This window comes from Biomphalaria glabrata, chromosome 16 (genome assembly GCF_947242115.1).
Source record: "Biomphalaria glabrata chromosome 16, xgBioGlab47.1, whole genome shotgun sequence".
Classification (NCBI taxonomy): Eukaryota; Metazoa; Mollusca; class Gastropoda; family Planorbidae; genus Biomphalaria; species Biomphalaria glabrata.
In genome coordinates this window covers 26420230-26447838 of record NC_074726.1, presented here as the reverse complement: position 1 = coordinate 26447838, position 27609 = coordinate 26420230, and the positions used below count along the sequence as shown (strand labels likewise).

Below are 27609 nucleotides of genomic sequence, written 5' to 3'. Positions count from 1 at the left end.
TTGCTGTCTTTGGAAACATTTCATCCCGCAAATCTTTGTAATATTTCATCCCGCAAATGTCATGTGTTGTTTGGTTATAACTTTATTAAGTGGAAGAGTGCCTGTTAAGCAAAGGAATTCTCTGTTGGTGACATGATCTCTGTATGTGACTTGTAATATCAGTCTGAACTTTAGCTGCTGAGACATTTAGCCTTTGACCTTAGTTGATTACTACAGATATTAATACAATATTGAGGAAAATGAATGAGATAAAAGATGGCATGGATGAAGTGTTCAATTAGTTTTGCCCCTTTTTGTAATGTTTTTTTTAACTATTAGTTTTGCATGGCCTGTCTGTCCGCCCGTCCGTGCCATTTAGATCTCGTAAACTAGAAAAGATAGTGAAAATCCGACATCATAATATTTTAGACCATTCAAAGTTCTGATGCAACAGCTACTTTTTTTTTCTTTTCTGAAAGCGAGATTTATAAAATCAAGTATGCAAGCAGTTTTTTTTCATAAATATACACCACTTTTTCAACTATTCACTATTAATAGTAACAAATACAAGAGGCTATTTTAATTTAGTAAGGGAGATGACTATTTACCATATTTTTAACACATTTTTGCAAACGGTTTTAGATTTATTTTTCAAAATTTTTTTTTAACTACAATCGTATTGCTAAGTTATGTAAGTTCTGTCATAGTAACTATTACATTTACAAAAAAAAAAAATTTGTTACTTTTTTTTTTTTTTTTTTTTTTTTTTTTTTTTTTTTAAGAAAAAAATCTATTTAGTATGCATGTAAGTGGAACATAATTTAAAACAACAATTAATAAGTAGTTTTTCATAATATTGTGTTAACTGCATAGTCCTACACATACTCTTGAACTCTTAACTAAAGGACTTATCACTCTGGGGGCTGATTTTGAGTTTGTTTTTCCACACAAATTAACTTTGTAACCTTGTTTTTTTTTTATTTCTTTTTTTTTTGTCTCTTATAAATAAGTTAATTATTAAATTAAGTTTCAACTGTTTTTTAAAGTAAAGGAATTTGAGATATATTACTTTATAACACTTGTATATTATTACGGGCCATACAAAACCATGTTCTAAAAGCTGCCTAGAAGTTATTTGTATTATAAATTTCATGTATTAGACTGTAATTAACACTTTATTCAAGCTAAAAAATATTTAGGGCAAATATTGAATTCTTAATTATTTCCATTATATTTTAAATCCTTTTTTTTATAGACCACCCTTCCACCTTTAGCTGTTTACAAAATAAATTGAAAGGTATACTAAAACGAAATGTCTGGAAACATCTACTTGCTTGTAACTTCATCTGCACAACATTTACTGACAAGTTTCTGGAATACATATAAAAAAAAAAGAACTACTTAATAAAAATACAAAATGATGGCAGACGAGTACAGTTATGGACAGACAATGAGCACCACCATTTAGATCAGCAACGCTCAGGACTGAAAATTGATTTCTTAAAGTGTGAACATATGTCTGTGTGGACATTTTCTTTCATACCAGTCTTATGTTACATAACATTTCAAAATAGTTCCCTTCTTCGTTCAATCTTCTTTGTTTCTAAACTTCATTGCTCAAGCCTAGCATGAAAGGAAGCAGATTTTCTTTCGTCTCCCCATTATTCTCTAATATTGCCTACGTCTAATGTCCAATCACTATGATCAACTCTCCTGATGTCAATGTTGAGATCCTCCTGCCCCCAAACATTCGCTTTGTAATAAATTTGGAGATTTTCTTTGCCATCATGTCCATTCTTTTTTATGCTAAAATTTTTAGTAAAATGATAAAACAATATTTACCGAATGTTGACGACTGTTTTGAACATCAGATTCAGCCTTTTAACCCTCTCTTTTTTCATTATTAGCTGCTCTTTTAGTGATATTCTTCTGAAATTAAAAAAAAAAGGGAAGGTTGATTTTAACATCTAAGTATCTGCAACATAAATTAAAACAGTGAGGAGCCATCAGTTAATGATTGTTTTGTAGATCATTACCATTACAATTCTGAGAACCATCAGTTAACAAATTTTTGTGAGATTATTATTATGTCCTTCAGAGGGACAAAAGCTTTGTCTGCTGCAGATGTATCAAAATAGCTGCTTAGACATGCTGCATGTTCCCTTAAATGTACAGTGTGCAGGGAGAGATAAAGTACAGCCTAAGAAGGGTAGAGGTTAAAAAGAGAACATGATTCTACCCTATAATGTGTAAGACTTTTCCCCAAAGTATGAATTTTACTGCAATGTTTTTAAGTCATCTAATGAAATTTCATTTTACCTTGATACATGTATATGGACACCTTATTATTATCATTATAGGCATATTGTCTTATTGTTAAATGAGTGTTTACAGGAAGAAGTACATTGTCATCCCATTAAGTCAGGTTACAATTTAAACATAAAACTATACTCCTTCCACTTTTCTTCATGTTTTTACAATTTCCCTACATTCAAAACAAACCAATGGAAAGAATAAATTAACTTTTTGTAAATAAATAAACTTATGCTATTCTTCATTTCTGCTAAGAAAAAAATTATAAAACTTCTTCTGGCCCTTCCCTTCATTTGTTCTTGTTCTCTTCATTATAAAAAAAATAAAAAAAATGAAGGTAAGTCTAAGTAAATAAGTTTACATTCTGAATTACATTTGTAGATGGCTATAAGAAATATTACATGGGGATATGCTAAGGAGTTAGGTGATCAGATTAATAAGAAACTCACCTCACACTTAAATAGGTTTTTAAAACTAGTTTGAAAAAAAAACATGAGACTTTTAGTGGCTATTTGAAACTCCCACCAACAAGTTCCTTAATTAATATCAAAATCATTTTAAAGTGTATTTCCACCCATGTGTAATACGTTAAAACACTTGTTTGTGGTTAAGCACTTAATCGTCAAACTGATGTTTTATTACATTCATAATAGCACCATATGAATATTGTTTTTTTTCTTCCTTAGGAAGATGGTTTATAAGGGGGAGAATATAGGAAGGCCATGTCACAAATACAATTGTCAAACTTAATATCAGTGATGTCTATACATTTTTGACACGTCATGGGCCTAAGCACTGGGAAAAAAAAAGGTCCCGTCCAATGAACCAATTGTTGATTGTGCGCATAAGTTTTAGTGGTTTGGATTGCACTTCTTCACAGGCCGGAAGTGCTCCGCAGGCTGTGGTTCGTGTATCTCTGCCTTAATTAAAATTAATAGTTGTGTAAGTCCTTGGTCTTAGTCATAGGTTCTATTGCTTTTAAATAGATAATTTACCAAATCTACATCTTGTGAACTAGCACTCTCCTGCTTTTGGTCACTTGTGGTCATCTCTGCGTTAGACGTGCGATTTGGATTGTTATTAGTCTGTTCACTGGTGACCTCTTTCTCTTTGGAGTCATCAGTTTCTACTGTTGTACAGTTTACTGCTGTACCTATGTCAGGGGCAATTCTTTCATGTTCTCCTCTGGCTTGTGCTTGAATGTCTAGAAAAATATAAATGTCATATAATTTAAAACAGATTCGTTCAATTTAATAGAACTAGTTTTTGGGACAGTATGGATATCTTCTTATACTTTACATTTACATACAAACAAATACTCATGTAGAGATATAAAGCGTCTTGTTCCATATAATGTTCATTGAATTATCTACAACCTTAGCCCACAATATGTGGCATAGCACTTGGTTTCTTCTGATCATCCAGGTTAGATTGTGTATTTTAGAGTTACAATACATTTTTTTGTGTGAAACTACTCTAAAGTCACTTCACTCACTTTTAAGGACCACTTTAGAGCCACCCTACCAATAGAAAATAGAAGAAAAAAAAGCGGAGGGGCAAAGAGGAAAAAAGGAAGCTCAGGGTAAAGATCCTACTTCCATGGGATTATCATTCAAGTCTGATCTCTTACCTCCAATGGTAAAAAAAGGAAAAGAATACTGTTTAAGCACTTTAATACTTGAATACATTCCTTGAAAGTAAAATATAATTACAATTACGACAGTCCACTTGTATTTTTAAAAAGCTCATAGATAGGACTATTATCTTGACACCCCTACACTTATCGATCAAGACATTCAGCACATATAAGTTACTTAGCAGACTATCCTGTTTTACAGAGGCATTTATTTCATACTTATATAAAGATAATATTTATAAAGATATTTATTGTAAAAGTAAAACATGTTTAAATAATATAAAAGGTATCCTCAAAAAAAAAAAAAAAATACAAATACTCTTTAATGTGACCGATGGGCTTGCAAGTCAGTTGTTTTTGTTTTTTGTTTGTTTTTAATTTTACGGCAAGATTCGAAGTTCTCATTGAAAAGCCACTTTCTTAATTTACTCTTGACATTTATGTTTGAAAAATATTGTTCACATAAATATATAAAATATATAGACCCATATAAGGGAAGAAAAGCAAATGTTTGTTTTTCCAGTTCATACAATTTATCATTTCATGGTGTCAAATGTTAAATTATCTCCAGATCTATCAAGGCAAACTAATTTAGTTAATTCACATTTCAATTTATTTGTTAGGACAGTATGAAGACTGAAATGTAATAATTATAGCTCAATTTACATTTTTACTTATGCCATAATATCTCTCTTGAGTAGCATTCAACCCATTCATTTACTTTCACATATTTCCAAGTGATACACTGGACTAGCAATGTCAGGGACATTAAACAGAATCTAACTGCTGCAGGAACTTGCACATGAAACATATTATTAGCTTGTGCTAAGGAAATGGGTATGCTGGAGGAGAGTTAGAGCCCTTGTTAATTATGATCTTGTTGGCCTGGGATTCAGATTAAAACCTTAAAATGTCTGTGAAAAAAGAACAACACAATCAACTTTTTTTTTTTAAATTTAAAGAAATATAAAAGTTAACAAAATAATCTGCTAAATATTATACACACAAATGAACAGAAGTGAACAGACTTTAGTAGGAACTATATTAAAAGAGAAAATTTAGGTCCATATAGAACATTATACTGTTTAGGTTCAGACTTAACAAGAACAAATTTTATTTACTAATGATATTAAGAAATTATTTCTATATACTCACGGGTTCTTTCATGGGTTGTCCCCTCTTCTAGTTCACAATAACTCTTCACTTCTTGGCTCTGTAATGGCAAGAGGTACTGAAATTATTTTTTTGTTAAGTCTCAAAATTTTTCCAGAAAGCTCAAGGATCTTATTGCATATAACGTAACTTTTGATTACACATAATTTATGACAACCAATGCTCAGCCCTAGTTATTCTTTGTTAGAGGCTAACAGAATTTCTGGTAACAAGATTGAAATTCATCATACACCTAAATAGCTATACAAGGGACCCTGAATATTAGTCTTGTAAATATGAAACACCATTTTTTTTATGTATATGAAATATGAACTCCAACATTTCTGAAATACACTGTTACGACACAAGACTCTTTGAAATAATAATAGACTCTCAGGTTATTACTCTATAAATACTTTAATATTACAACAAGTTATGTAAATACGAACATTTCATTTCTCTTCCTGTCAATTTCTCCCGGCTTCCCCTTTTCAACCTCGCTTCCATTCATTACACAAATTCGCACCATTATTCATGCACACCGTGCTGCGCTACGACCGTAACACCCCCCTTGTTTGCCAAGTTCGATGTACATCGAACGTCTTTTAAATATCAAATAAAATTATAAATCACTGTTCAATATAATTATATTATCTTCATTAATTATCATTCTTTTAAACCAGGTAAAAACCAACGACAACAACAAAACTCTCCAACAGCAAAATTGAATATCATCATTCTTTACATTATTATTTTAGGTTCAAAATTACTTACATCCACCCCAATGTATAATGTCCAGACTTCCCCAACGAACCAATCAGAGTAAATCTCATAATTCACAATTATAAACTATAAGTAACTATGTAACTGTAATACTATATTTTACATTTCTAACAATGGTTTCATCAAATTCTCAATATAACACCATATATTAATATCTCGACACCTCACACATGTAACAAAGCTTCGTCAGTCCATACAGTCTTCGATTACATATACATGTAATATGTGTATATTTACAAAATGTTCCAATCTGTTAAAGATGTCTATTCATTACACTGCTATTCATTGTGTTCTCACCAAAATGATTTTACTGACATTATTCTTTTAACCAACCAATAGAAACAAAATTGACGTGGCCTAGCTCCTTTCCTTACTTCCATTTCTTTTCCTCCTTAGGTACACCGTGATAATGTGTCAGCTATCACATTGTCTTTCCCTGGTATTGTCCTGACCTCAAAGTTATAATCCATAAGTTGCAATGCCCACCTGGCTATTCTGTTGTTCCCTAGTTTATTTGTATTAATGAAGGCCAAGGGAGCGTGATCCGTCCATAGTTCAAATTTAGCTCCCATTAGATAGAACCCTAATTTTGTTATACACCATACAATGGCTAGTCCTTCCTTTTCAATAGTGGCATATTTCAACTCAGATGCTGTCAGTTTTCTACTCACATATAAAACAGGATGTGGGACACCATTCCATTTTTGCATTAGACAGCCTCCTATTGCAATGGCTGATGCATCTGTAGCCAAAATAAATTCCTTAGTATTGTCAGGTAATTTCAAAATCGGTGCCCCAGAAAAGAAAGTTTTAATTATGTCCAGTGCTTCTTGACATTCCTCCGTCCACACTATATTGTTAGGTTTTCCTTTCTTTGTTAGATTTGTTAGTGGTTCAATTATTTCAGAAAAATTTGCGATAAATTTTCTATAAAAGTTGCATAGACCCAAAAGGCTTCTAATTTGCTTCTTTGTCTTTGGTACCTTAATGTCCAATATTTTTGATACTGTTTCTTCCAGTGGTGTAATGTACTCATTTTTAATCTTATACCCCAAAAATGAAATTTCACTTAGGCCAATTTTTATTTTTGTTGGTTTCAATGTTAAATTGTTTTCTTTGATAATTTTAAAAACCTCTCCAAGGCTTTGTATATGCTCATCCCATTGCTCACTAAAAATGCATATATCATCTAAATAACAAATTGTGTCTCTTCTATGGCTGAATAATTTGGCCATCATTCTGTTAAACGTGGCTGGAGCATTTACCAAGCCAAAGCTCATCACATTCCATTGATATATGCCCGAAGGTGTCTTAAATGCCGATAATGGTTTAGCTTCTTGTTTTAGAGGTACTTGCCAGTATCCTCTTGACAGTAAACATTTCTTCTGCTTGTGGCATTGGAAATGGGTCAAATTCTGTGACTTTATTCAACTGTCGATAATCCACACACAATCTTAATTAAGTTGCCACACTTTTTTTTTAACAAGCACGACTGGTGCAGCCCATGGTGAACTAGATGGTTCTATCACTCCAAGTGTTAGTAGCTCATCAATTTCCTTCTGTAATGTTTCTCTATGGTGTAATGGGATCGTATATTGTGGCAGTTTATTCGGTACTTTGCCAGTTAACTTGATATCATGTTCTATAATACTTGTTTTTCCAGGTAAATCCGTAAATATATTCTTATAATCCTCAATTAGTGCCTTGATTTCTTTAGCTCTATCAAGAGAAACTCCATCCACCATGACATCCTTCCATGTTTGCCTACTTTCTGTTGCCACTGTCTCTATTGGTCTAAACCTTTCCTCTGTCTCCATTTCTTCCGTCACACAGGCACCCATTGTCATTGACTCATCCTTACTCCTTTCTTCACTTCTTTGTCTTGGTGTAAATTCTTTTAACAAATCCACATGAAATATTTTTAACATCGAATCAATGTCTATTTCATAATCCATATCGCTAATTTTCCTTGCTACTTTGTATGGTCCCAGCCAATTTGTGCCCGAAGCATTATTGTTATCCTTATGTAAGACCAAAACATCTTGTCCTACCTCTAATTCCGTCATTTTTCTATGTTCATTCACTCTGGAATGTGTTAATTCATTTCTCTCTAGCATCTGTCTATCCGCTTCTTCACATGCCTTTATAATCTGATTTCTAGTTTCTGTCACAATATCATAACTGTCATTAGTTACTACATGATCATGTGTGATTATCAAATCTTTCAATATTGTCATTGGACCTCGTGGATTTCCTCCATAAATCATTTGAAATGGTGAAAACCCTGTTATTTCACTACGACTCTCCCTGTATGCAAATAGTATTGACGGTATTGCCATATCCCACTCTTTGGGTTTATCATCCATTACTTTATATAATGATTTCTTTAGATTGACATTAAAACGTTCACAAGTGCTCTGTGGATAATACGAGGTTGTAAACCTTTGCTGGATCCCAAACATGTTCAAGAATGTTGTAGCCAAATGACAGTTGAATTGAGTGCCCCTATCTGACAATATTGCTCTAGGAAATCCAAATCTTGTAAACAACGTATATAATGCTTGTACTATATCTCTGGCTTCAATTCGTTTGAGTGGGATAGCTTCCGGCCATCTGGAGCACACGTCTATCACAGTTAGGATATAACGGTGACCCCTATTTGATACCACTGGCATTGGACCGATTAAATCAATCGCTATTTTACTAAATGGTCCATCGGGTAAATCCATCCTTTGTAATGGTACTTTTATGTTTCTTGCTCCTTTTTTAGAACATAGTTGGCATGAAGTCACATAACTTTTTATGTCCTTATTAATTGATGGCCAATAAAAATTCTGAAATATTCTTTGTTTCGTTTTGTGTAGTCCCAGATGTCCTGTGTGTGCTATATCGTGTCCATTTTCCATTACAAGTTGCCTGAATTCTCTGGGTACCACAAACTGGATTACTTTTTTTCCATGCCATTCAATCTCTCTAACAAGAGTTCCTCTTTCTACATAGAATTTTCCTCCTCTACCTCCTTTCTTTGCTAGTTGGCGTAACTCTGGATCATTTTTTTTGTTTTGTGATAAATTTTTCTTTGTTAAATCCTATGTCTTTGATTTCAATTGTTTCTGTATTTTCATGTTGTTCTTCATCTTGCTCTTTTTCCTTAGCTGATAACTCGAACAACTTTGCCAAATCTCCTTCATCTACATCTTAAAATCTTTACTACAGGATCGAGTAGTGGCCATTCCACAACAATTTTTCTAAACTGCTATCTCATTTTCCGTGCATTTCTTTATGTTTGGTATATTGCCAATAATCAAATCAATTTGATCATGGTCTATAACACATGCCTCTACGATCCCGGTATAATACGGTGTTTTAATGTTCACTCGGGCCACGGGTAATCGAACTGTTTTACCATCAAACATAATACATGCTTTGTTTTTTCCAGTATATTCATGATCTTCAACCAATTTTCGGTTTATTCCAACAATAGTGCTCCCAGTGTCCCTTATCGTTCTTGCAGCCTTATTTCCTACAAATGTTTGAAAACAATCTAGACTTCCCGAACTCGACAATAACAACAAACTTTGATCTCTTCCATTTCTTCTGCCGTCATATCTTCCCTGTCTGTTTCCTTGATATCTTCCTTGATATCTGTAGCTATTATACTGGCCTTGTCTACTATCTATTTGGCTCCTTCCTTGTCCTCTAAACCTATTCTGTCCTTCATATCTAAATCTTCTATTGTTGCTATAACTGTCTTGTGTTTCTCTAGCTCTATTAAATGCTACTATTTCTTCAATATCGCTACCTCTGTTTAACTTTTTTTCAGGATGTGCCACTTTGTAAGCCCTTATTAATTTTACAATCTCATCTACAAATTTTGGCTTTCTCTCCAGCAGGAATATTTTTAGTTCGTCCTGACTCTCATAAATGACTTTATCCAGCATAAGAAATACCTTTAGTCCATCAAACGTCTTCTCTATTTTTGATGACTCTGTCCAATTGTCAAAGTAGCTATTCATCTTGTCTAAAAATGTTTGGGGATCCTCGTTGGTTTCAATGGTGCAATTAACATATTGTTGACGATAAAACGCCTCAGTTTTTCCAAATGTTCGTAGTAATTGCTCCTTTACTATTTGGTAATTATTCTGATTCATGCAGATCTTTGACGGTACCTCCGCTGCAAATGACTTTGATAACAAAAATGTCCATTTATCTTCAGGAAAAGCCAATTCTTTCATTTCAATTTCAAACTTCTTTAAGAAAATATCTATGTCTATTTTATTCTCATCAAACATTGTACCTTTATATTTTGCCAATTTATTTCCAGACACGTCATTTTTCTTTCCAGTACCTTCATCTTTAGCTTTTCCTTTTTTTATTTCCAACTTTTCTTTCTCTATGGCTAACCTTTCTTTCTCCATAGCTAGCTTCTCTTTCTCAATTTCTTTATCCGTAACTAATTTCTCTTTACTGATAGCCAACTTCTCTTTCTCTCTTTCTTTTTCCATGGCTAACTTCTCTTTCTCTATTTCCTTTTCCATGACTAACTTCTCTTTCTCTCTTTCTTTTTCCATGACTAACTTCTCTTTCACTATTTCCTTTTCCAGACTAACTTCTCTTTCTCTCTTTCTTTTTCCATGGCTAACTTCTCTTTCACTATTTCCTTTTCCATGACTAACTTCTCTTTCTCTATTTCCTTTTCCATGGCTAACTTCTCTTTCTCTCTTTCCTTTTCCATGGCTAACTTCTCTTTCTCTATTTCCTTTTCCATGGCTAACTTCTCTTTCTCTCTTTCCTTTTCCATGGCTAACTTCTCTTTCTCTCTTTCTTTTTCCATGGCTAACTTCTCTTTCTCTCTTTCCTTTTCCATGGCTAACTTCTCTTTCTCTATTTCCTTTTCCATGACTAACTTCTCTTTCACTATTTCCTTTTCCATGACTAACTTCTCTTTCTCTATTTCCTTTTCCATGGCTAACTTCTCTTTCTCTCTTTCTTTTTCAATGGCTAACTTCTCTTTCTCTATTTCCTTTTCCATGACTAACTTCTCTTTCACTATTTCCTTTTCCATGACTAACTTCTCTTTCTCTCTTTCCTTTTCCATGACTAACTTCTCTTTCTCTATTTCCTTTTCCATGACTAACTTCTCTTTCTCTATTTCCTTTTCCATGACTAACTTCTCTTTCTCTATTTCCTTTTCCATGACTAACTTCTCTTTCTCTATTTCCTTTTCCATGGCTAACTTCTCTTTCTCTATTTCCTTTTCCATGACTAACTTCTCTTTCACTATTTCCTTTTCCATGGCTAACTTCTCTTTCTCTATTTCCTTTTCCTTGACTAGTTTCTCTCTTTCTATTAATCTTTCTTGTACATATTTTCTCAGCTCTGCTCCTTCTAATTCCAATAGTCTCCCTTCTTCTTTCAAAGCAACTATTTCAGCTTTATCCGCCATTTTTAATTTTTCTTTATCGAGTTATCTGACCATATCCATTAAATATATTTGATTCTCATATACTTAATGCCTGGACCCAACAATGTTCATATCTAAATGTAATGTAATGAACCAAACGTTTAATGTTATTCGAATACAAATATGTATCTACTTCCCGGAATACTCTTCTTCCTGCTGGTATAACTTCCAATGCTAATGTAGGCCTATATTCTCCGCCGGTGATATGAATCTTTCGTTGTTTGTTTATATGCCGTGGTCAGTGTATATCCGTTGGTCCTAAATGGGCACCGTTCTCCACCGTAGTCAAAATTCACTAGTGTTGCCCACGGCAGTGCTAATAATCGTACAAATTTCCATTAATATTGAATGTTAAAGGTTATTGTTGAGAACTATGACCCGCCAGACCAATGAAGATGTACGTTTTCACATTGGTGAATGTAGAGAATGGGCCGTCATAATAATTATAATGATATAAATCTAGATTTAAATGTTAATCCAATTGATTAATTCAGCAATAATGTTTTTAGTTAAGTTTCAACTAAAGGTTTATGTTTACCAGTGAGTCTAGTACATAGCTTTAGAGATTTAGATGACGCTAACTTTCTCAATCTTAATAGATCTAGAGATCTAGAGATTTTGTCACACTTTGTAGTACTAGTAATACCTCAGTAGACAGGAATTAGATACCGTTATAACGCAGGTCTTGCCTTTTCCGTTGGGCGCCACTTGTTACGACACAAGACTCTTTGAAATAATAATAGACTCTCAGGTTATTACTCTATAAATACTTTAATATTACAACAAGTTATGTAAATACGAACATTTCATTTCTCTTCCTGTCAATTTCTCCCGGCTTCCCCTTTTCAACCTCGCTTCCATTCATTACACAAATTCGCACCATTATTCATGCACACCGTGCTGCGCTACGACCGTAACATACACCAAATACTGACAGTAAATTAATTTCTAAAGTTTTTTTTATATTCATTTGTCATAATACATGCTTCTTATATATTAGTCTTATATATTAGCTCAATCAATATAAAATTATTCAAAGCATAAAATAATTATAAATGTTTAAAAATTATCAATCCTTATAGAATTTTGCTTTACTGCTTTGTTTTTGAAGTAAGCAAATCTTATTTTCTTATATTAGCTCAACCAGTATAAAATTATTCAAAGCATAAAATAATTGTATAAATGTTAAGAAATCATCAATCCTTATAGAATTTTGCTTTACTGCTTTGTTTTTGAAGTAAGCAAATCCTCAAGTCCACATTATGTGGAGGTATTTGTTTATATTTGCAATTTACATGCATCAGCATTTAGAAAACATGATGGTTGCCTGGTCGTGCGGTTTGCGCGCTGGACTGTAGTTCGGATTTATCGACGGTCGAGGGTTCAAACCCTGCCCGCTCCCATCCCCCGTCGTCCTGCGGGAGGTTTAGACTAGGAAGTAAACTATCTTCAACTCTGAAGGAACATCCGAATTATGTAAAACAAACATTTTTGTGAAGTGTTACTTACTAATGATGAATTTCAAACTTACCTTGTTTAATCCATAAGTAAACGTTGGACTTGGTGAACATTCCTCTTTCACTTTATCTGGTGGCCTTTTTCTCAGAGGTGTTGCACTGCCAATCATTTTGCCTGACCAAGGAGCATTAGAGCTTCTCTTTCCTTCAGTTAAAGCCTTTGCTTTTGTACAAGCCATATCATTCGATGAAGTTTCAGTATCTTCAACAGGGACATTAATTGGCTTTGCGATTGCCCCCATTTCAGTAGACGTTGTTTCAGTATCTTTTATTGGAATCTTATATGGATGTATGGTAGCCCCTAAACTGATATCTTTTGCTGTACAAGGCATTTCATTAGATGATGTGTCAGTATCTTCAACAGGGACATTATCTGGATTTACGAGTACCCCCATACAAAGATGTTTTGCTTTACATTCCATTTTATCAGATGTTGTTTCAGTATCTTCAATGGGCACTCTTTCAGGTTGTACTGTAGCCCCCAAGCAGAGATCTTCTGCTGTACTTGACATTTCATTAGATGGTGTGTCAGTATGTTCAATAGGCACTCTTTTGGGTTGTACTGTAGCCCCCAAGCAGAGATCTTCTGCTGTACTTGACATTTCATTAGATGATGTGTCAGTATCTTCAATGGGCACTCTTTCTGGGTGTACTATAGCCCCCAAGCAGAGATCTTTTGCTGACATTTCAACAGATGATGTGTCAGTATCTTCAATGGGCCCGTTATTTGGTCGTGCAGTTTCCACTAGTGGGGTTGAATCTGATGTCTCTGGGGACATCACTCCCATCTCGCTCACCACCATCTGGTTATCACTGTTGCGTTCTTCCTCTGACACGATGATCGCCTCGGGGTCCTCTTGATCTGAACTCAATCTAATGTGGCCATCTTCAGTTCTTCCTTCTGTGCGCCTTGTGTTCTCAGCATGCACTTCCAATATCCAGAGTGATAGTCTGGTTATAGTAGTTAGGCTGACTACTAGTGCACAATGTATGATAACAATAAAGTACGCCAGGAGACTGACTAACTGCTGCTCCTTTTTCTTTACTTTGATATTTAAGGCTTTCAAATCACGAGAGCTTAGCCTCTTGTCACCACCTCCACCAGATCCACTAGCACTTGATCCTTCTGTTCGAGCCATTTTGTAGTTTAATCGTCAGCCCGAGCCTGCAATATAGTTAAAGAATGACTGTAATAGATCAAATGTACATTGGAAGGATTATAAAAAGCTTTACGTAATCTAATTCTTGTCAATAACATGTACACTCGCTCCGCACTCACATTTTTTTCTGTAAAGTATTATCTTTTACTCTCTGCCAGTAGTTCTCAAACATTTGCAAGTAACTACCTTTTTTTTCCGCTATTGGGGAGGGGGGGGGGTAAAATTTTAATGAATAAGATGAGACTTAAAAGATATAATTACAAAAATAATATTACGTTGTTGTTGTTGTTTTTTTACACCAGACAGAGTGAGTTTGTCATAAGCTTTGTAAAAAGAGCAACAAAGATGAATAAGAAAACGTGACCTTCTTTAAGTCACTATAAGCTTTAAGTCGATCTGGTCACAAATTGGTAGAACCTCTATTGTTCACGTTACAAGAAGTAACGGTTTTCCTTAATAAGATTATTTTCATGTTTAAACATTGGTTAGGATGTATCATTTTTACTTGATTAATATTCCAATTTGTATTTACCACTAAAATGCAAGAACAATTTTATTTTTATTTGTCTCTTGATAAATGAACTGAACACACCCAACAGGCTGAGAAAAGCTGCTTTGGTCTGCATGTAGACTTAGACCCAGTTTTAAAACGGCGCAGGCATAAGAGCTGTGTAAGATATAGGGAGGAGGGGTGTGTGTGTCACTAGATTTGTGGAATTGAATTGACAATGATACATCTAGTTCAATCCAGTTACTGCTAAATCGAACCCTCACAGTGTTTTAACCACGACTGAGTCGCTAATTTTAGATGTAGGAGTTATTTCTTCTCTCCCTCATCTCCTCACTATCTTCTTCCTCTCCTCTCTCTCCACACACAGACACACACATATATATATATATATATATATATATATATATATATATATATATATACTGAAGGACTATCAAACAAAATAATTAATTACCAGTAATTAATTGACTGATTGGTTATTTTTTTGTTATTGATTCATGTCTTGTCTATGCCATTGAATAATTGTGTAAAGTTTCAACTTGATCCGAGAATGGGAAGTGGAGAGAAATAGCATGTTCAAAATATGTATAAGACAGACGAAATGTGTTGAAATAAGCTTTGTAAAAACAAAAACAACTCATTTTAATATGTTACTTTTAACAGATACAAGACACCTATCATAAAAACAGACAGACACAGGAAACTCTAGCAATCTAATCATTAAATAAAATACAACCTTTTCGTGTGATGATCGAGTGTAATTGGTATGGAAGTGTAGGCCTTGATTTAGTTTCCTATCGTTGCATTCATACTGGTTTGTTAAGTGCAAAATAAACATGCACATTATTTGTTATGTTAGTGGGTTTGTTTGTTTTTTAAGAGTAATTTTTGTTCTTGTTATTGTCGTTATTATTATTACATTATGCTCTACACAAAACAGATACCAAACATTTTAAAACTGTGAAATAAAAAACGTTACCTACGTAATCCAGAAGAGTGTGTGTCTGTGTGAAGGGGGAATAGGGTCGCCTTCTCTACGCGTGTGTCTTATTAGCCCTCCCTTTTTTTGGTTGACACACCGGAGGAGTGCAGGGATATGATCGCCTTAACACATTCACAATATTAGCCCTCCCTTCTTGGTTCGCGTAATGGGGGGACAGGGGGGGGGTGAAAAAAAAGGGGATAACCAGTACCACAATCCCCTAACATATTGATATACAAAAGATTCCATGACTTCTTAAAACCTGTTACAGTATTGTTCTGCGTGAGTGCTTAGATTGGAGAGAAGTGAGAGGAAATAACTAGATAATTGGGGGGGGGGAATAGGAGAGGGAAGGAGGAACAACTGCTCCTCTGTCAAGTTCCAAGTTTAAAATAAAAAAAATAATACCGGTAGATCAAATGTTTACAAAGCTTAGATCAACTCACTTCCAACACTGTCTTTCCCTGTATGCATCGAATGGGTACTTTGCTTATACAGAATTGGATGAGTCGAACTGATAATAAGACAAAAGAAGGGCACTTGCCCATTCCTCATGCAGATGCTGCCTTAATAGCTGAACGTGAGGCCCGAGGCGACTGCCATACGCATGCCCGTGAACCGTAAGCGTGGAATATGTATACCGTATTACATCACGCTAACGGGCTCGTCCGCCATAAAATCTGGAGGCCTTATTATTGATACAAAACAAAAAGCATTACGTACGTAGTGTACTATTGGCCGTTTGACTACAATATATCATGTATTGTGGTTGTTCTGCATGCACTATTTTGTCCCCAGTCCTCTAATATTGATTTAGTGACCTTTAATAAACGTAACTAATGATTCAGAAACATTTAGCATGAAAGATCAACAAACTAGATAATAATAACCTCTGTTATCGGGAGCCCCCCCCCTCCTCTGTCGCGTGCCTAGTCGCTACTCCTTAATTAATGCCGCCTCTGTTTCATCGGTCAATATTTGTGAAAGTGCCCTCGGCTTTCTTCCATTCAAAGTGATGCCCATGGATATATGAGGCGGGCTATAATACCTGGATCACTGCGTCCTTTGAGGAGATTTTGTTGGAAGTATGACCTTGAACACAATGAAATAAAATTGTGTTGTGTAATAATTAAATCTTTCCTACTGTGATCAGTTTCCTCTGACCCGTTTTACCGAGGCCCTTTCGAGGGAACATTTCCAAGAAATAGGCTTTTAATTAAAATAAGCTTTTTGTTTCGTCTGAAACCCGTGATGCGGTTGTGAGCTTCTGCCACTGTCTGGATGTCTAGTGTTGACTCATTACTTATGTCGAGGGGTGTGTGGAGAGAGAGAGGTGTGAGGGGGGGGGAGGTAGTTTTATCAGACCACTTTTCTGTCGTATTCTACTGGCACAGAACTCACATGCAATTAAGAAGCCGCATTTCATAGAAACAGCACTTCAATAGACTATAGATGCTTTATTGTAAACTTTCAACCAAACATTAGTTAGAACTAGATCTAGAATTAATCCAAGATTAGTTTCTTTCTTGAGTTAGTGGTATGAGGGAAAAGGGGGGGGGGGTGAGGTTTGAAAAAAAAAAAAAGAAGGGGTCTAGTAGGCTAAATCTCAAAACCCCTATTGGCTATGTTCATGGAATCATGTGACTGTGGTTTTGCTTTAACTTTTTTTTTTTTTTAACTAACATTTAAAAACTAGTCATCTATTCCCCCCTTTCCCCTACGTGCGTGTGGGATATATATATCTATATATTTATAAAAAAGATGTTGCCTGTGATTTGGGGTTTTTGTCATTTCACATAATGTCATAAGCTAGCTATTGAAGCCCATATCTCCCTCATAGCCTCTCGCTTTCTTTTTTTTACACAAACTAAAACTAAGCAATTCGATACCAATAAAGTGTGCGTCAAACCGTTAGAACGTAGTGTTACACTGTTCACCAATGTCTATTTTTAATTGGGTCAATGTCAGACCCCTTACAGTTACACTACTTACGTTAACAGTCCTAGTGGCATGTAAATGTAGTAGCAGTAGTAGCTCTATTTCTAAATGCAATGATTAAGTGTCACTATTAGATTTCAACATGCATGAAACATGCAGACAGATACAAAAGGATTACGGCTACTTACCAGTGTGTCACTGTAATGACTGCTGTCCTAAGAAGTGGCGTGATTTTTTATGATTAGGCACTCTCTTTTAACTAAAGTTAAGAAGTTTACGCCTGGTCGTTTTGTGAGAAATGGAGACTAGTGAAAACTGACAACCAAGTTGTCAAAATAATTATCTGTAAATGTTCTGTCATTATTTACATACAAATGTATTTATTTCATAAAATTAGTCCTAAAGAAATACAGACTCCTATCAATCAATCATCACATGAGAGGGGGAGATATACAGTCATATTCTTCCAGCTGTCAGTATTACATGAATTGTTCTTCTTTTGCCAACGCCATTGTTGTCCCAGATTTTTCGAAAGAGTGGTGAATGCTGAAAATATTTTTGATAATAGAGAAATTAGTTCTGTATAAGTAATATTTAGTGCATCTTCAAAAATGTGAAAAATAAAGTGTCTAAAAATGCTGGAAGAAAAATGTAGATTAAATTGTATAATTATATGCATTTTATCCAACAATATTTGTTGTGCACATATATCTTTAAGTTTAAAAAAACAAACTGTGAAAATTAAAGCAGACAGTAAAACAGGGTCATTTTTCCAACATAGTCAGGTTTACAACATGAAAGTTAACTCTTATCTATAACTAAAAAGGAGCATGCTGAGGAATTTAGGTATTCAAACACTCATCTGAACCCCTGTTGCAAAGGACCATGTTTCCTAGCAAAATTAGTAATACAAGTGAATGATAACTTAATATTGCAATGCAAGCTCACTTATCTTATCTTATATAATATAGACGTTACTTCAAAAAAGAAGATGATTACGTCCTATGTGTCATGCATTTAGTCATGCATATTAACCAATAACCTAAACTCCGCCAAGTCACTGGTTTTCCTGGCTAGCTCAGGCAACCCATTCCATGCTTTAATAGCACTAGGGAAGAAGGAGTATTTGTACAAATTTGTCCTAGCATATGGGACGAGGAATGTGCCTAGTACCAGTAACAATATGTAAAATTTGTGACACTATGAAAAAAAGGACAGCATTTGTGTCCCTCTCAGCAGTAAGAGCCTCAGGAATAACCTTTTAGTTTCTGCATGAAAATGTGTTGTTGTTTTTTTTAGCAGCCCCTAAAAGAGGAAAAGCCATCTCATGTTTTAAACCTAGAGGAATTATTGTAAATCTGATTGCGCTATTCTTTTTGTGGCTTCCAAAGTTTAGGTCAATTGTTACTTTTTGAACATTTTTATTTTTAAAATTAATTATGCAAGCAATTTTATTAAAATACACAGCTTTTTTTTTTTTAATTAAATATAAGGGAAATTATATTAAAAAAGAAAGATAATTATTGTCCATTTTATTATATCATTAATGCATACACAGATTTGTCATGTGACAAAATAATGTTATCTAAATGTATCGCTTACTTTTGTTTCTTCTTGTTTTTTTTTTAACCGTACAGTAGAATCCAGAAAATATGAACATAGTAAATCAAACCTGGCTTACTTCAAATTCTCTTCAGAGTTTCAATGTCTTCTTTGTCTTTCTTGAATAAAAACAGTTTTTTTTTTTTAATTTGAGGCCAGTTATGTTGGGTTTTTGTTAATTTAAAAAAAAAAAACATCAATAATTTTTATACACTGTAAACCTTTTCACCCTCCCATAATAAGCCAGGCTTCACAGATTACTGCAGGGCATCGGTAAAACAACATCAAAAACAAATACAGCTGCTCAAGAATATGTATAAATGCCATATTAAACTAACATCCATGAGCAAACATAAAAATGAAATACCCCAACTGACTTAAGTAACAAAGGAAGTAACTTAATATGATTCTCATACTATTCAGTTTCATTTACATTGTTCAAGAGCTAATCAAATTCTTTTTAATGGAAGACACTTTCCTTTCCTTACCACTTGGAATAAAGCAGACTCCAGTAAATGTTTTATTTTAGAGTTGTAGTCTTCTTTTTTAAAAAAATTGGAAATACATTAAGGTAGTGAAATCTACATATTTTATTATTTTTAATTTATTTTTTTTAGGTTTACATGAACAGGAAACATTAAACAATCAGATGACAAACCCTTTGGATTCTCTATGACTGTGATCCTCGTCTTGATCCATCAACAGATTTGTCATTACAAGATGCAGAAACAAGTTCTTTTGGTATTCTTCAGCACAAAGTGAACTATCTTTTCACTAATTTGTACTAAGTAAAGGTAATTACCATAAAACAGTATTCCTAGTCAATACATTGTTTAAGTTTTTAAAGTTTTCCTTTGAAACCTAGCAGATGTTTCTAAAGCTAATTTGTTATGTAATCAGTGTTGTTGTTTTTGTGTTTTTTTTGCCTGCGCAAGGACAAATGAGGCTTTACTTTCCTTACTTCATCTCCTATATGGATCACAAGTTAATAGACTAAGACTCAGTCACACCCTAAATCAAGAATAAAATAAGCTTTCACTTTCACTTTTGTTGGGTAAACTGAGCCTTAACAATCAAACAGTCTTGAACCACTTTGTTTATAGTTATTTTTTTTAAAAGAGGTTTAATGTAATCTTTAATTCAATTTATATACAGGGTGCGTCAAAAAAATGTATACACACTTTGAACTGTCAAACTGGTGGCCTTCAGCATCAATACATTGCTGAGTACGAGCCAACATTGATTCCGTACATCGTACCAAAGTGTCCACTGAGATTTAGCTGTTGCACCAGCCTTGGAATGTACACACGAAACTTGCCTTTCCTCAGAATGTGTAGCACACTACTAGCACTTACATCACTCTCACGTGCCGATTGCCTTGACGATTTTTGAGGTGAATGCTGAAACAGTTCCAAGACCGCAGTTGTGGGCTCATCACTTGTAGCTGTACGAGGTCGCCCTGATCGACCTTTATGCACATCACACACTGTTCCGTGAATTTCAAATTTGTCTCATAGACGTATAATTGTTAACCTTGAAGGTTGTTCTGTACCATACTCATGTCTCCACTGTCTTCGAACCGCAGCTACATTCTCAAACTTCCAATACCAGTTAATTATCTGCTTCCGCTCTTCAAAACTCAAACTCACGTCCGCCATGTTGCAGTTACTTCCTTGCCACTCCGGTACTGTGTGTGGTACAGAACCACCTTCACATTTATTTTTCCAATTAGTCATTAAGCTTTCCATGTGCTGAAATTTAGCATTGTAGAACGGGAAATAAATTGTCTATGTCAGTTCAAAGTGTGTATACATTTTTTTGACGCACCCTGTATAAATATATAGGGGGAGAGAGAGAGGAGAGAGACTAGCATTTAACACTAGCTCTGCCCATTGATTTTTTCCCTGGGTATGTATTGTTTTCTTTTTGCCCTAACACCCTTCCAATCCTTTTTTTTTTGTACAATACCTCTATTCAAGTCAGAACTTCATTGAACCTTCAGAAACCTAGATGCTGATCTCAAAAATGCCTCTAATGATTTTTCTAGAAACATAAAAGTTCATGTATATTGTTGAGAAAAGAAATACTAGCTTGTTGGCCACACAGGAAAAACTCTAGTTTGACTATTATTATTTTTGAAGTAAAAAACGAAATAAAATTTAATTGTGCTAGAGTTCTAGATATAGGATTCTAGGTCCAACATCAGTTTTGAAAAGACTATCACATTCTCGAAAGAGCTAACGCTTTCAGGAATTTCCTATTGGAATGTAAGGCTTTATTGTTTCAATAGTTTAATAAATTAATGTTGATAAAAATTGTGCGCACTGTCTAGACTACTCTAGAAGATCTAGATGCTTATCATTGGATTATTATAAAGTGCACTAGATCTATACATTCATTTATCCAGGATTATTTCTCAGGGAGGAGGGGGAGAGGGCGGGCCTGGCGGGGTAAGAAAATGTCCCTTTGTTTTTTAATCTAACATTTATTAATTTTTAAGAGAAAAACAGTCACTTTATAGGCTGCATAAATAAGGTATTAACTTTTGAAAAATGTATTTTAACTTTTTCTTTTGTTTTCTACTTATCTACTGTCTAACAATAGCTAGGAACCTCTCTTATCTTTTTTGATTTAATTAGTTTACTTTTAATTTCAAATTAGGATTCATCACTTTTATAAGGAATGGCTATGGCAGTGAAAAAAAAAAAAAAACAACAACATCAAAGCATTGATCTACACATCAAACAGACTTCGTTGTGGATTGATACAAATGGTATAATTTTGGAGAGACTAGGTAGACTTTCATCTTGCCAGGGTCTTTAAGCACAGTGCAAGCAAACATGTTCAGTTTGTGCTTTATGGCTTTTATCAGGTAAGCAAAATATCTATTGTGTAAATAATGATTCTACTTTTAATTGAGTATGATCCAGCAACTTATGAGTATGATCCAGCAACTTATGAGTATGATCCAGCAACTTATGAGTATGATCCAGCAACTTATGAGTATGATCCAGCAACTTATGAGTATGATCCAGCAACTTATGAGTATGATCTAGCAACTTATGAGTATGATCCAGCAACTTATGAGTATGATCCAGCAACTTATGAGTATGATCCAGCAACTTATGAGTATGATCCAGCAACTTATGAGTATGATCTAGCAACTTATGAGTATGATCCAGCAACTTATGAGTATGATCCAGCAACTTATGAGTATGATCTAGCAACACTAGTAGTAAACACCGGCTATGAAAGTTGTTTTGTTCATAAGCATTATACTGTTTATTAAGGCTGGAACGGCCGCCTTCTTTTTTTTTTCAATTTAAAAAAATGGGCCACATTTTAACATTCCACTTAACATACTTTTTTAGCCAGCTATTAGTGTATCTGTTACAATGCTCTCTCTTTCCTTCTCTCTTTCGCTCCCTGGAACCCCCAATTTTTTTTACCTGCGCATCGTAATTTCTCCCACTTAGACTTTGGACTTGATTTGGAAAGACCCGCCTCATAATGCACCCAGACACGCTCTCTAAGTCTACTTAGTTTTAATATGTCTTACATCATTTCCACTTCTTGAAGATGCAGTCTAAAAAAAACAATTCTAATAGCATTAATAATATAGATTTATTATCTTTTTTTCCAGAGAGTGAAAAAGAGAGAGAGCAAGTAATGGTACTTTGTAACACTGTAAAAAAAAAAAAGAAAAAATCCTAATAGCATTAAAAAGACAAATCTAGATCTATTGCCATTTCATTACATAATTATTAATTCAAAGCCTGGGAAATAATCAATGGGATTAGTTGGTGTGTAATTTTAGTATATAATAAATTAGGCCTTTTACATATCTGAACATAATTAAGAAATTGATTTTGGCAAATATTTTTGATGGACATTTTTTAAGAGTTTAAAGTGATTTCTTTTGATGTGGTTTTTAAAAAAATAAAAATTTAACTTTCAAAATGGAAATTAATTAGAGCTCCAATGAAGAATAAACAGAAATGTGAAGTAGTTTAAGTTTGAAGATGTTAAGATATTAAGCAGTAAAAAGTGTTTAGCTTTGGAATTTAGCTGGAACCAAACTTTATTTGTTTTGTTTTTTGTAATATTATATACTAAGACTTAGGTCCTCCCGGGCCGTTCTGCGCATTGGGCGGCAAGCTGTCTCCATAAAGATATGTCTTTGGCAATGTCTGAAGCCTCCTCCCACCTGGTGTCCACTGTTCTGAGGTCCTCCATGAAGGTGTGTCGCCAAGTAATACGAGGACGTCCCTGTTTGCGCTTTCCTCGTATTGGCTTCCATGTTATCGCAACTCTTGGTGTGCGTAGTTCATTTAGACGTAGAACATGTCCCACAAACTTCATGCGACGCTCTGTCACAACCTCACAAAGTGTTCGACTCCCAGTTCGGCATAGGATTTCCTTGTTTGAGACTCGATCTGTGTAACTGACTCCCAGAATCTGTCTCAGCCATTTTTGTTGAGCCACATTTAGTCTTTTCTCAATTTTGACAGATGTCTTCCATGTCTCACATGCATATATAGCAGTTGGAATGACGATTGTGTTGAGAAGGTGTATTTTTGTCTCGAGTCCAATGGCTTGGCTAGTCCAAATAGGCTTCAGCCTTTGGAAAATGCTCCCTGCCTTTCCTATTCGGCACGCTACATCGTGGTAAGCATCTCCATCATTTGTTATGATGCTGCCAAGGTACGTGAACTTGTCCAGCTCTTCAAGCTTTGACTCGCCAAGTCTGACGGGGGCACCCTTTGCCTTATATCCCACTCGCATAATTTTAGTCTTATCCAAGTTTATGCGGAGGCCAATTTGGGGTGCCTCTCTGTCTAGTTAGTTGTATTCTTGTATTGAGTCTAGTTGTAATCTTGTATTGAATTTAGTTGTACTCTTGTATTGAGTCTAGTTACATTGAGTTTAGTTGTATTAAATTGAAATGAGAAGATTGGCAATAGTTCTTACAATGTGTCTGTGTTCCTTATATCAATGCGAGTTTGGAGAATTAATATGTGTATGTGTGTGTCTATGTATGTAGAGATTGTGTTTGGTTGGTCAGCTTATTGGTTTTCTCGTTACACGAGTTGGCCAGCTCTTCCTTGTGCTATCCATTTATTTACAGCAATTTATTCTTCTAATTAAATGAAGAAAATCTTAAACGATAAGATTGAGGAAAACCTAAATAACATTGCTTAAGTTTAATTTGATATTTGGTAACCCAATCATTTGTAAAAAATTCATAAACCCATTATAAACTATTTTTACAAATCTTATATCAATTCACCCTGTCCGTTTGTCTGTCTGGTAAAAAAGTATGTACATGTTATTTCTCCCTTACACATTTTTCCAATCAAGTTGATATTTTAAACAATTATTTATTGTACCTAACAAAACATAAATAAAAAAACAAAAATATTCAATTAGTTAATTAATTATCAAATAAGGGAAATAACTTATGGGTTCGGGAAATAACTTATGGGTTTGTATGGGGTATAGCTATAAGGATGGAGTTTTTTCCTTTATATTTTTTTTAAAGAGGATTTTTTTTAGATTTTGCTTGTTTGAATAATTTTTTTAACTTATTTTTCAAATTATTTATAATTACAGAAAGCCAAGACTTTTCTCTTCCTCTTTGTGAACTGTCAAGCTGTAACACTGAGATGAATCAACCCCATTGTAAAATAAAGGTCCAAGCCTTGGAGGGAAGTCATAAAAGCAAAGAAATATTTGGTCCCTGTGCAATGTGGATGCTTATTATTATGATTATTATGACATACATTTGGCAAATGAACCAATAGAAATGAAACTTAAGACAGGCATGGATAAAAAAAATGTATTTGTAAGTCTCTTGAGATCAGGAAATAAGAACATGCCAGCCAGAATTTAGCAAATTGAAGAGTTTGTTTGTAATAAGGTTCACCAAAAGTTCATTGTGTATTTCTTCTATAAGTTTTCTTAAATTCCATTTGTATGTTGTTTTTTTTGTGTTTTTTTTTTTTTATAATAGTGCAGAATTTAAAGACTATTTTAATTCACTGGTAGGTAATTTTTTTTTAGGGATATTAGATGTGGTTATGCCACAAGACATCTTTGTTACCCAGCAAGAACAATCAAAATGCTTTTATTTTGCATCATTGTTCATTGTTGAATCACTATTTGGGTGTGCTTGTGGTCATAGAATAGAGTCAATCCATTTTAGTTTGGGTTTCTCTTAGAAACAACTTTTTTATTTTACTGCAACTAAGCAGTGTTTTACATTGTTAGTTTTGTCTTATTTTATATCAAAGTTAATGAATGTAGTCATAAACAAGAATATTTGTAATATTAAGTATTGACTTTTCTGTGAAAACTATGGTTTAAGTGAAATTAAAGATTGATTTAGCTTCCTAAATAGTTTTTCTTATTGTCTGCTTTGAGATCCTATAAATTTTGAGTTTGTCTATGGAACAGCCTACTCTTGTTTAACTTTTTCTTTCTAGTGGAAATAATCTATACTGATTTGTGATTTCTATTATAACAAACTAAACAGTAGCATTAAGAAAACTAATATTTTAGAAAATAAAGAGGGATATATCCTTCTTGGCAAATAATATTCTCAAGTATCTTTGTTTCTTATCCAACAATTAAATCACAAACCAAAATCTGTAAAGTTATCAGTTCTTGTGGAAATAATTATCTTTGAAATTGAGAGTATATTTTTATATAGGGCTGGATTTAGGAGAGGGCAGGCTGGGCTATAGCTCATGGCTTCCAAGAAAAGAGATAAAAATAAATAAAAAAATTTTGTGGGTCAGAAACTTTTAATTTTTTTCTTTTCTAACTTTTTTTCCCCCTCATTTTTATAGATGGCAAAAAAATTTTGATTAAGTTAAGAAGTGTATTAATTCTTGTAGCATGTTTAAAATAAGTAAATGCATCTCCAGATTTACAACAGTGCATCTGCCAAGGGGCTTACCCTTCACAAACTAAACAATATACACTTATAAAACTAAAATATAGATATAGGTAGTGGATCTTTATAAAAGTTTTTGAAAGAGTGTAGGGCTCAAAAATCCTGCTTAAATCTGGCCCTGTTTTTATACATTACTCCAGTACTAATACAAATACTTTTAGAATACGCACAATGAATTGTCTGCAATATTGATATGGACAACTTTGGACCTATACTCAAAGAAAAATTTTAAACAGAGTTAATTACCTTGGGGGGATCTTTTCATACTTTGCAATCTGTTACTACTCCTGCACCGGAGTTTATGGTGCACACCAGAACACTTAAACAGGGGACTTGAACTGACTGTTTAGAAAGAGAGAGGTCAGGCTTCCCTCTGCCCAAGTGACATGAAGGAAATTACAGTCTGGCATTCTGGAACAACAAGAAAGAGGTGTCCTTGTCCTGTTAACCTGGAAGGCTGTCAACAGGAATAAACTGGGGAGTGTGTGGTGGGGCTGCTTGAGGCGTGGACTGGCAGAAAGGGCTGCTAGAGCTGACAATGTGTATGTGGTGGAACCTAAGGCTGACTGTCACTGTTCTGTGTCTGTGACAATGTGTATGTGGTGGAACCTAAGGCTGACTGTCACTGTTCTGTGTTTGGTGTGATCATCTACACATCATTCTTCATTACCTTACCGTTCAGCGGTCTGAATAACCATATTCTCGATTTACGACAACACTTAACAGCATACAAAGTACCGTATGGAAAATGAACCGCTGTCCTTGCTTAGTGGGTTATAGTTTATTTATATTATTATTAGTCAGTTGGTGTTACGACTTCAAGAGGACAACTTCTAATTACGGACAGAGACTTGACTGCAGCCTTTTCAGTATTAAACTTTATTAAAGTATATAAACGGTCTGAACTTAGTCTTTTTAGTTCTTAATGTGTAGGTCTTGTTACTTCGTAGTTTAAACGCGTCTAATACAAATTACACTCATACAAGAAACCCAGAAAGTTGATAAACTTAGAAAAAGTGGCAAACTCCTTTGAGGCATTAAAGAATTTTATTTTAGTGGATAATTTTATTAGCAAGTGTGATCCCCCCAATTGCAGTCATTTATTACAGAAAGAAATCCTAAAAATATAGATGGAGTAACAGATATAATGAGAATTTATAAGAATGTATACCCATCTAATTCATTCTCTCATAAAGATAAACACAGATTATCTTTAATTGAAATATGATATTGGCTAAAGAACATATTACCATAATGAGTCAATTATATGATATATATATATATATATTCCATAGAATAGTGATATGTCTAAACTTATAAAGTTACAAAATTAATATTGGGAGTATATACAAGTGCTAGATTGACACATGTATATTGATAAATAATGATAAAATGCTTATATGAGTAACTGATATATGTAAATATTATGTACATAGAGGTACATTTCTGTTTTTGTATTGCATTATAATATGTTAAACATTAAGGATGCTACAAAATGAATTTTAGTGGGGAAAGGGAGGTAATAATCAAAAATAAAAATCATTATAAATATGCATCAGAAAGTAAGAATATTTATCTTTTTATTGTGTATCATATCATTTATCATTCGTAGAA

At 34.0% G+C, this 27609-nt stretch overlaps 1 protein-coding gene and 1 long non-coding RNA gene across 6 annotated transcripts in view; one reads left to right on the top strand and one right to left on the bottom strand.

Moving 5' to 3' along the window:
* LOC106063445 (uncharacterized) overlaps positions 1 to 25025 on the top strand; it is a 75495-nt gene extending 50470 nt beyond the window's left edge. For 3 of the 5 annotated variants that reach the window (XR_008775264.1, XR_008775266.1, XR_008775265.1), the window contains exons 3-5: positions 19655 to 19831; positions 21699 to 21909; positions 24651 to 25025. This is a non-coding gene — a long non-coding RNA (uncharacterized LOC106063445). Of the gene's footprint in view, positions 1 to 15178; positions 15280 to 17704; positions 17781 to 19654; positions 19832 to 21698; positions 21910 to 24650 lie in introns of those variants that run through there. The other 2 variants (XR_008775268.1, XR_008775267.1) reach the window with 2 other exon arrangements.
* Positions 862 to 14098, bottom strand: LOC106062339 (uncharacterized). Its single transcript, XM_013220607.2, has 5 exons — positions 12859 to 14098; positions 5084 to 5141; positions 3288 to 3496; positions 1822 to 1908; positions 862 to 1350 (listed from the first exon to the last, which is right to left on the bottom strand). The coding sequence occupies exons 1-4, from the start codon at positions 13981 to 13983 to the stop codon at positions 1861 to 1863; spliced, it is 1440 nt and encodes a 479-aa protein (XP_013076061.2). The 5' UTR covers positions 13984 to 14098; the 3' UTR covers positions 862 to 1350; positions 1822 to 1860.
* Positions 25026 to 27609: the final 2584 nt, after the last annotated feature.

Excerpts from the sequence above, each read along its gene's own strand:
- LOC106062339 (XM_013220607.2), bottom strand. The coding sequence starts at position 13,983 with ATGGCTCGAACAGAAGGATCAAGTGCTAGTGGATCTGGTGGAGGTGGT. Across the intron at positions 5,142-12,858 it reads TTACTTATGGATTAAACAAG|AGCCAAGAAGTGAAGAGTTA; the intron begins GTAAGTTTGAAA and ends TTGCCATTACAG. Across the intron at positions 3,497-5,083 it reads GACAACCCATGAAAGAACCC|ACATTCAAGCACAAGCCAGA; the intron begins GTGAGTATATAG and ends ATATTTTTCTAG.